Raw genomic sequence first — 10,321 nt, forward strand, 5'->3', positions numbered from 1 at the left:
TACAATCTAAAAGTATTAAGTGGGAAAAACCAAATTTGAGATGGAATTATATTGCACATCAAACGAAACATCTAACATACAACTCTAGAAACTCATTTTCTTTTTGGCAAGTATGTGCTTAATTTACATACAAAGAATCAGACAAGATGATTTTCATGCTAATTACTCATAACATAATATTAAACTATATATCATTCATGCTAATTTCTGGTATAATTCATTGATCAAACAACTATATTTTTATACTAGAGATTTCGACAGTAACGAACAATCTACAACAAGAATTTTAGACTAAATTTCGAACCTAACGATTATGCAAATTAAATCCGAAAATACGCTAACTAAATGAATTTAAACATCAAACATAAACCAATTACACCAATTTCGCATAGTAGGAATTTCCCCCAATTAGATTTTGTTATGAACCCTAATTTATAAAACCCCAAATTCTGAAAATTGAACAAAAACTGAAATTAAACTTAGGATTAGAACTTACTTGAATAGAGAAGATAAAATTACACAATAACAGACCCAAAAATCGCACTTTCGATCTGAAGTTCGTCCCAAAACGTCCAACTTAAAACATCGGTGGCCTATGAGTAGAGTATCCTTCTTCCAGTTTCTCTCTAGTATTTATATTTTCCAAGATCTTAAACTCAACATGGTTTCCTGTATATTAGGGTTCCCACTCTGATACCAATTGTTGTATAATATGAGCTAGGGCTGGCAATGGGTCGGGTTGGGTCAAGATCGGGTTGGGTCAAGATCAGGTTGGGTTGGCGGGTTGGCGGGTTGAGAACCCCTTGACCCAACCTGACCTGTTAACTTAAACGGATTGAAATTTACAACCCAACCCAACCTTATGATAAACGGGTCAACCTTCAGGTCCACCCGTTTAATTTTTTTTCGTGTTTTTTCTAGAAAAAAATAAAACAACATAATTTATTTGCAAATAGCAATAGGCAGCAAATTAAAATTAAGTCATTACATAACCATATGATAATATTGTTCAAAATCAACATAACTTTTGTTCAAAATCAACACAAATGTTCAAAATTAACATCATTAAAACTTCATAAGCAATTGTTCAACCATAAGTGTAATAACTAAGTCATAATAAGCAAGAGCAATAAAGGACTCCAAATTTTTTTAGGGATTTTTTTAGCTTGTTTTTTCATAAATGGGTTAAGTGGGTCAAAATCAGGTTGGAATTTTCAACCTGACCCAACCCATTTAATTAAACGGGTTGGGTCAGGTCGATCCATTTAATTAAACGGGTTCAAATTTTTGACCCAATCCATTATTAATGGGTTGGGTTTGGGTCGGGTTGGCGGGTTGGGTAATATTTTGCCAGCTCTAATATGAGCACTATAAGACGGAGTGTGAATTATAGTGATAGAATAAGCGTAACTTTTTGTCGAATTAAAAGCTAGCTAAGGAACACACAATAGAAACACAAGAGATTTTAGCAAGGAAAAACTTCCTAGGTCCAATTAGGAAGAAACTGTAATCCCCCATAATCTTAAAGGATTTTATAAATATATTTTAGTATGTATATATTTATATTAAACACAAATTAGTTTTAAAATGATTTGACTATTTAAAAAGGTTGAATATTTGAAAGTCAAATGAAATTATTTTCATGATTTAATAAAATTCGTTGAAAATATTTTAACTAAGCATGCTTTGATAAAAGTTTTCAATATTAATTTATATTGAAAAAGAAGTCTAATGGAATTGAGGAACTTAAAAATCCTAAAAGGATAAAAGGAAAAATAGTCATATTGATGATTAAAGTCCCAAATTATATATCTTGCTCATCATCAATTTTCATTAAACTATATCTCTTTTCCTAAGCCCAAAACGGAAGCCCTTTTTATAAATATCCTAATACCCAATTATTTTACCCCACACAAAATTATTTTTCTCTCTCTCCTTCACGCCATTCACTTTACTCAGCCTCTGTCTCTCCTCTTTGCACGTTCTTTTCGATTCTTCTTCCAAACCCTTTTCTTCTTGTTCAAGTAATGTTTCTTCTTCAACAAGAAACGTCACCAAGTATTCGAAAACCACCAAACAACCACCGCCGGCTGCTGTGCTGCGTCCCTCCCTTGCCAGCGCTCCCTTGTTCTCCTCTTTGTTGGTTGTTTTCTTTTCTTCTTTCTCAAGATTCTATTAAAGACTATATTTTTATGCTTTCTTTTGTTGTTAATCATGATTATTTGTTATAATTTACTGTTTTAATAAGTAATCTTGATTCATCTATATTTTATTTTATAAGCATAAAATTCAGATTTGTTATTATGGTTAGATTGTAGTTTTAATCATGAAAACATGAATTTTTAGGGTTTTAATTACTAGAAAGCCATAGTAGCATATTAGATACTATGAGATTGATTTAGAACATGATTTTAAACATGTTTATATATGTTTAAAGAAGGTTTATTAATTTTTAAAGTTGCTGAAATTTCAGAAAGGTTTTATTAATGGAGTTTTAATTACTAGTATGGTAGTACTATGCTAGGAATTAAAAGTAATTGAAGTTTTAGTATTAAAATCATCTTTTGAACACATTTAAATGGGATTTTAAATATTTTAGAGTTGCTGTAATTTTTATTTAAGAGTATTAATTTTGGTTATATTAATTTCTAGGCGAAGAATATTTCGTAGGGGACTTTTAAGGAGTTAAAAGTGGCCTGCAGACTAGTTTACACGAGTTACGTACATAATTGCGTGCTATGTGATTAGTATCATGATTTAAGGAGCAAGTATTTTCGTATCATGTATAGGAACTCATTTTGTCCATATATATATGATTTCTAGTATTTGATTGTTACATGTTTTATGCCTGTATGCAAGCATGTGATTTGAGATTTATTATGAATACTAGATTGTATGTTTGTATGGAATATTTGATACAAGCATGAAGAGAAAGTTTATTTATTAATTCGCATGAGGAATAATATATGTTTAGAGATTGAATCATGTTATTCATGTATTTACTGACAAGTATTATTTTTATTATCTTATGAGGACTGTGGGCCTTATTTGGTAAGTTTGATAAGTTATGCCTTTTTAAAGGTAAGATTATTGTTGGCTAGGTTCAACAAATAAGAAAGTTAAGATTATAAAGAAAGTAAGTTTTGGATTGTGAGTTGTGATCACTTATATAAACCTAAGATAAAAGAAGTTCAGTTGTGCTTGATTGATTAATATTTATGTGATTGCTTGTATGTGTGTCATTATAAGTGATAACATGTAAATAACGTAAAGTGTAACGAGAATAGTTATAGACTTTAGACTGGTGCACGTCTAGAGTTGGACATTAGGAGTTGGAGTACATGGTGAGCGAGCCATGGCTTTTCACAGGAATGGATTGGTCACCGTCCCATTTTCAAGTTAGCAAAAGTTCCTCGATATCGCAGGTCAATCTGAAATGCATTGTAGTGCCTAGTAGCACCCGTATTTCGTCTTTGTAGGTGGAGACATTAGTAGATAAGACAACTCAGTTCCAATAACTATTCCATTAAAGTAATAAAAAGATGTATAGAGTTTAGTTCAGTAAAAGTTATCTGCAGATTATTATATGATTATATATATTTTTATTTGTCCCTGCATGTTATTTATGTAGTATCATGTTAGGAATGCTTATGTTTGGTATGTAGTACTCAACTTTGTTGATTACGTGCTTTGTTTGTGTGTGTGATCATGGCTTTGCCTTATTGATCCTGTGATGATCCTTTATGGTGAGCATATTCAGTATAGCATTGACATTACAGGTTCGTAGATGTGCATCATAGGGAATCTGGAATGGAGAGAATGTGTAACTAGTATAGTTTATTTTCTGCATTATTAAGAACATGTTTTATTTAAGTTTGTTTGAGTTGACTAAGTTGGATTATTTAAGTTCTAAATTCTTGTTATTTATTTCTTTGAGTTATAATAAAGTTAAAGTTTAGTTAATTGTTTTCCGCTGCAAAATTCTGAATAAGCTGATACGTTATCACACGAGCGATAATGCTTTGGTAATTCTCTAAGTTTTATATTATAAATGTATTTATAAAAGAAGAGAATTATCGGGGTGTTACAGAAACAACCTTGACCACAAGGGATTTTAACTCAAACTTTCCACTATAATAAGCCAACAACTCTGTTACAAACCTATTAACTCTCTAGAGCCATAACCTGAGTTCCTAAACTCAAGTTCCCGACAACAGTTCCCTCTAACTGTTGTTCCTCTTAAACTTCACTCGAAGTTCCTTTCTCTTGCCCTTTCTCTTGCTTCACTCAAAACTTTCTCACACTTACATTTTTTTTTTTTTGAGGGAAAAAGCATAAGCTAGATTAATCAAGGGACAAATTGTCCATGAGAATATAAGGAGCCACTTCAGACGGATAGTGGTTCTCCCAAATCTGTTCTACACCAAAAGGAACTAGCTTAGCTAAATGATGAGCGACAAAGTTGCCATCTCGTTTTACATGAGACCAGACCAAAGAACGAAAACAAGTGCTAGTGGAAAAAATATTCGACAAAATAATGTCCAAATCTGAAAGGAAAAGTGATGTCTTACGGAGCCGGTTGATAACTGTCTGACAATCAGATTCCACTACCACATGTTGCAAGCCGAAATGTTTCCCTAAGCGTACCCCCATCTCAATAGCTTTTGCTTCTGCTATTTCCGGCGACCAAAATGCACGCACACGCTGCAAGGCCACGAAGCGAACAACACTAAGATGATCTCGGGCTATGACACCAAGTCCTACCCAGCCCTCGACTGCTAGTGACGCATCCACATTTATTTTTCAGCTGGTATCGGGCGGAGGCTGCCAAATGCGATTAAACCCCCCCCCCCCACGGTGGTAAATACCTGCAGCATACTTCCCGTATTCTTCAGCTAATCTCAGCGCCCTCTCCAACAACAGATGGTTTGGAGTGGTTTTTCCATTGAAGATTTTATTATTCCGTTCCCCCCATATGCACCACATAAGAAAAGCACCCTTGATCATCATTTTTTTATCCAACGATTTCCATTTCTCTACTACATCACACATGGTAGCGCAGCCATTATCATCTCGCGTTAGAGAGCAACCACTCTCATCCCATATTTCAGCGAATCGTGAGCATTGGAAAATAGCATGGCGGTCCGTTTCATCCTCTCCACAACCCCAAGGGCAGGCCATCGTATCAATTAGATGACGTTTAAACAACAAGGCTTGCGTCGGAAGAATAACAGTGCACATTTTCCATATGAAATGACGAACCTTGGGGCTCACATCAAGGCTCCATAAATCAACCCAAGCATTATGAAAATTATCCAGGTTACACCCTTTCCCGAGCATATAGGTCGTTTTAACAGAATAAATGCCGTCCTTAGAGAGAGACCATGTCAACACATCATGCGAGGGAGTTGGACATAACGGAATTGCAAGAATGCACTTTTTGTCTCGATCATTAAAAACCTCCTCAATAATATCAAGTCTCCATTCCGTACTAGAAGGATCAATTAGTTGATTAACCGTCAAAAGTTCAGGTTGACGCGGGGAGCTAATATATTTGCCATGCTCATCTCCAACCCATGGAGCCTCCCAAATATTAATATCAACACCATTCCCAACTCTCCATATCAAGCCTTCTTTAACTAAGGCTTTTGCACTCCAGATACTACGCCACGAATAACTGCAAGAATAACCAAGTGAAGCATCAAGGAAATCGCATGATGGAAAATATTTTGCCTTCATGACTCTGCCCAAAAGAGAGTGAGGGACAGTAAGAAGTCGCCAAGCCTGCCTGCCAAGTAGTGCATCATTAAAGACCGCAAGATCTTTGAAACCCATACCTCCAAGACATTTCAGAGTACACATTGCTTCCCAGTTTTTCCAGTGAATTTTCCGTTTTGCATCAGAACTCCCCCACCAAAACCGCACCATAGCTGCTTGTATTTTCTGGATAATCACTGCAGGAAATTTATAAACTCCCATAAGATAGGTTGGAATCGCTTGGATGACTGCTTTCAATAACACTGCCTTTCCAGCTCTGGATAATAATTTCTCCTTCCACCCTTGGAGTTTCTTCCAAATTCTATCAAGCAGAGAATCAAAGATCACTTTCTTCGATCTGCCTGCAATAGAAGGGATACCAAGATATTTCTCATGCTTATCAACCTGTCGCATTCGCAGAATTCCCATAAAAGAAGTTTTTTGATCACTAGCTACACCTTTACTGAAAGAGACCTCCGACTTTTCATAATTAATTTTCTGCCCGGATGCCAATTCATATTTGTTGAGAATATCAACTATTTCTATGCATTCCTGACGGGTGGCTCTTGTAAAGAGTAAACTATCATCTGCAAAAAGAAGATGGGAAATTTTCGGCCCACTACGACTAGCCTTAGCACCATATATCTGTTTCATCTGAACTTTCCTCTGAATCATCTTAGAAAATACATCAGCTACCAGAATAAAAAGGTAAGGAGAGAGAGGGTCACCTTGACGAAGACCTCTAGTGGGAACAATATGTCCACAGACACCCCCATTAATGATGAGGGAGTAAGAAACGGAAGAGACACAGCACATGATTAAGTTCACCCATCTACCATCAAAACCCATAGTGAGCAACATTTTTCGAAGAAATCTCCAGTTAACTCGGTCATAGGCTTTGCTCATATCTAACTTCATTGCTGTAGTGCCCTTCCTGCTACGGTTTCGGTGCTTCATTGAATGAAACATTTCCAGAGCAATGAGTGCATTATCAGTAATCAAACGTCCTGGCACAAAGGCACTTTGATTTTCAGTGACAATGGACGGAAGAAATTCTTTCAATCGCAGAACAAGGGCCTTAGATATCAACTTGTACAAAGCATTACAGAGGGCAATAGGTCTGAATTTCGCAGCCTGTTTCGGATCCTTAACTTTCGGTATTAGAGCTATATTCGTGCGATTCAGGTCAGCAAGATAAGAATTCCCATGCAGAATATTGCAAACAAAAGCCGAAACCTCATCCCCAATAATGTGCCAGAAGCACTGGTAAAAAATCGCATGCATTCCATCAGGACCAGGAGCCTTGCACGGATGCATCTACGCTAGAGCGGCATAAATTTCTTCCTTATTGTAAGGTCTCAACAGAGCATGATTACAGTCATCAGAAATAACCGGATCAATATACACCAAAACATTCTGTAAATTAATTTCAGAAGGGTTACAAGAATGAAAAATATTACTAAAATAATTAGTAAAAATGCTCTCAATCTCCTCATCTTCCGAACACCAGACACCGTCCGCATTTTGAAGCCCTTTCACATAATTACGTTTCTTTCTCTGGGAATTGTGATAAATATTTTTTTTGTCCCCATATTTGACTTCCGCAACTCTAAACCTCATATACCAGTAGGCTTCATGTTTCTCATGTAAATCATCCAACTTTTTCTCAATCTCTGCACATTCCTGACAGCTAGCCTCCGTAACATTCTGTTGCTGAGCCACACTAAGAGCTTTTTCTAATTTCTTTATTTGGTTACCAAGATGACGGTAATGATTGCACTCCAGGCAGCTAGCTTATGACCCACTCGAGCAATTCGCCTATCCACCATCTCACCTGCAGACTCTTCCCACGCCATTTTAACCTCAGCTTCACAACCAGTTTCCAGCAACCAACATGTTTCGAAACGGAATCCACGATTTTTCCGGCAGTGTGGAACTCTCGGATTAGGCCTCATAACAATCAGAGAGTGGTCGGACTTATACCGAAAAAGATGTTCGACACTCATAGTGGGGAATAGGTTCGACCAAGCTGCATTTCCCACAAATTTATCTAGCCTTTCCCGAATCCGAGTGGTCACAGACAGACCACGTTCCCAAGTATACCATGAACCTGTATAGCCCAAATCACGAAGATAACAGTCATCAAGCACCCCTCTAAAAGCATCCATCTCACGACGATGTCTATCTACTCCCCCAGATTTCTCCTCATAACTAAGAATCTCGTTAAAATCTCCACCAATAAGCAGCGGTAAAGAAGTGTCACCGCAGAGGTGCCTAATAAGATCCCATGTTTTATATTTCTCCTCCTCCCTTGGCCACCCATAAATCCATACAAATCTCCAGCAATTATCTCCCACACCTACATCTCCACAAATGTGATGGCTCGAGAAAGAAACCAATGAAAAATCCACCTCCTCCTTCCAATACAAACACAGACCCCCCACTCTTCCATTACTCGACACCCCAAAAGCATTTTTGTAACCCAGCTTCTCCTTTAGAGCTTCCACAATATTTTTACAAATCATAGTTTCAAATAAAAAGATAATGTCAGGACCATAGGCAGTGCTCCACCTCCGCAGTTGACGAACTGACCGAGGGTTGCCCATCCCCCGGCAGTTCCAACATAGTGAACTCATAATGAGAGGCGGGGTTGGTGCTCGCCAACCTCCGCCTGAAAAATGGAAGCCAAATCATGCTCAGAGCTCAGCTTAGATCGCTTCGTAGCTCCTGAACCACTATCATCCTCCATAACATCAAAATCATGCATTCTTTTGTTAACAACAATTTGTTCATCAGTGTCCATATTTACAAAATCTCCTTTATCAATTAATTCCTCACGATTAATTTTCTTCCATTTATTTGCGCAAGCTTTTTTTGTAGTCAATTTTTTAGCAGCAATAGAATTAGAGTGGGAAACTACCGGTGTGGAATTAATAGCAGAAAAAATAAGGAGTTAATGGTAGTGGGGACAGTTGACTCGTTAGAGTCTACCACATTAATGGTACCTTTATTAGAGGATGATGAGTCAAGGGAACCATCCTATGATTGTGCTGCAGCAAAAGGGCCCCTCCAAGTTGACTTTGCTTTTCAATTACCAAGGAAGCTTCCTCGTCCAATGCATGGGAAGCAAAGCCTACGTCAACTACTTGTTGCTGCTGCTTATTAGAGGGGACAGACCTCCCCTTTTCGCCATTATCATCCACAAACAGAACCTTTTTAGCAGAACTAAAACGCCTCTCCTCCTCCAATTCTTTCGACCGTTCCTTTCTAGGGGTCGCCTTCAACCCCAAACTCCACCCCAACCCTTCTTGTTTGTCCTCCTCAGCCACCACCTGACTGTCCCTCTCCGAATGCCCCATTATTCCACAAGCGAAACAAAAGAAGGGAAGACGCTCGTAAGCGAAATCCACCCGAAACTATTTCCCATTCTTATCCTTTAGCCTCCTAAAACACCTCAGAGGCTTAGTGACATCCAACATGACTCGCGCGCGGCGGTACTGACCAAACCCTAAGACATCCTCCTCAAGCTCCAAGACATCCCCCATATTACCCACCGCAGCACGTATAACTTCATCGTTTGGGTGATTAAAAGGAAATTTTTTTATGCGAACCTCAAAAGGCGACAGCGTGATCTGGACATTATCTGGTTGCTCCTCTCCATCAGCCTCCTTCAGAAGGAGAAGCATGCTGTCAAAACACCATGGTCTTCCGTCCATAACCTTTTTTATCTAATCCTTCCAATGAAAGAATTGGAATGCAAACAGATTAGGGCTTAAAACCCTAATAGCAACCCCATGAGACAAGCCCCAAACATTTGTGATCGTACGTTTGAAGGCTTCAATATTGTATGTTCGCTCGGTCAAGATTCATCCAAGCAGAAGGAGCGAAATCTTGTTAGCCTCGGAAGTAGGGTTTAAGACTTCAAGATCCAAAACCGTCTCTTCTTCATCATCTAAACGTAACCTAGATCAGATTCTTGTGATATCCTCAGCCATGTTTAAGGATTAAGGCCGCCGCAACGGAGGCGCACTGTCACGGTGAGTAAGCAGCTATCGGCGGAAATCGCTGTAGAGAGGAAGCCCTTTTTTCCAAGGGAGCCTTATTTTTTTTTGGTAATTTATGCTTCTCACACTTACATGAATTCACTCAAACCTATTAAACAAACAAATACAATTTCTGATAACAATGGAAGAGTAAAAACAAAAGATCGTAAGTATGAATTCTCTTGGGAACACATCACTGACACTTCAGACAACTTAAGATTTTAATCTATGTCAGACACACATTGGTCTGACTATTAAAAGTCAGACACAAATTAATCTTGCAATTAGGCGCTTATTTATAGAGTAAGTAGCCATGAATTAATTTCCACTAATTAATCCACTAACCACATGATCTTCACTAATTAACTTTACTTGGGAAAAAAGAAGCTAACCCACTAACCCACTAACCCACTAACCCACTTACTCACTTAGAATATGTAACAATGCAAATCTTGTGATAAGTGGTTACTTGCATAAAAAAATTTAACAATTTTTTAAAAAAAAATCTAATTTAGGAAAAA

The 10,321-nt window shown here is 37.6% G+C and overlaps 1 protein-coding gene across 1 annotated transcript; it reads right to left on the reverse strand.

Moving 5' to 3' along the window:
• Nucleotides 1-4,344: 4,344 nt before the first annotated feature.
• Nucleotides 4,345-7,074, reverse strand: LOC104884923 (uncharacterized). Its single transcript, XM_010669626.1, has 3 exons — nucleotides 6,388-7,074; nucleotides 4,869-6,255; nucleotides 4,345-4,775 (listed from the first exon to the last, which is right to left on the reverse strand). The coding sequence occupies exons 1-3, from the start codon at nucleotides 7,072-7,074 to the stop codon at nucleotides 4,345-4,347; spliced, it is 2,505 nt and encodes an 834-aa protein (XP_010667928.1).
• Between the last annotated feature and the right edge of the window lie 3,247 nt (nucleotides 7,075-10,321).

This window comes from Beta vulgaris, chromosome 8 (assembly GCF_026745355.1).
Source record: "Beta vulgaris subsp. vulgaris cultivar EL10 chromosome 8, EL10.2, whole genome shotgun sequence".
In the NCBI taxonomy this organism is placed as follows: domain Eukaryota; kingdom Viridiplantae; phylum Streptophyta; class Magnoliopsida; order Caryophyllales; family Amaranthaceae; genus Beta; species Beta vulgaris.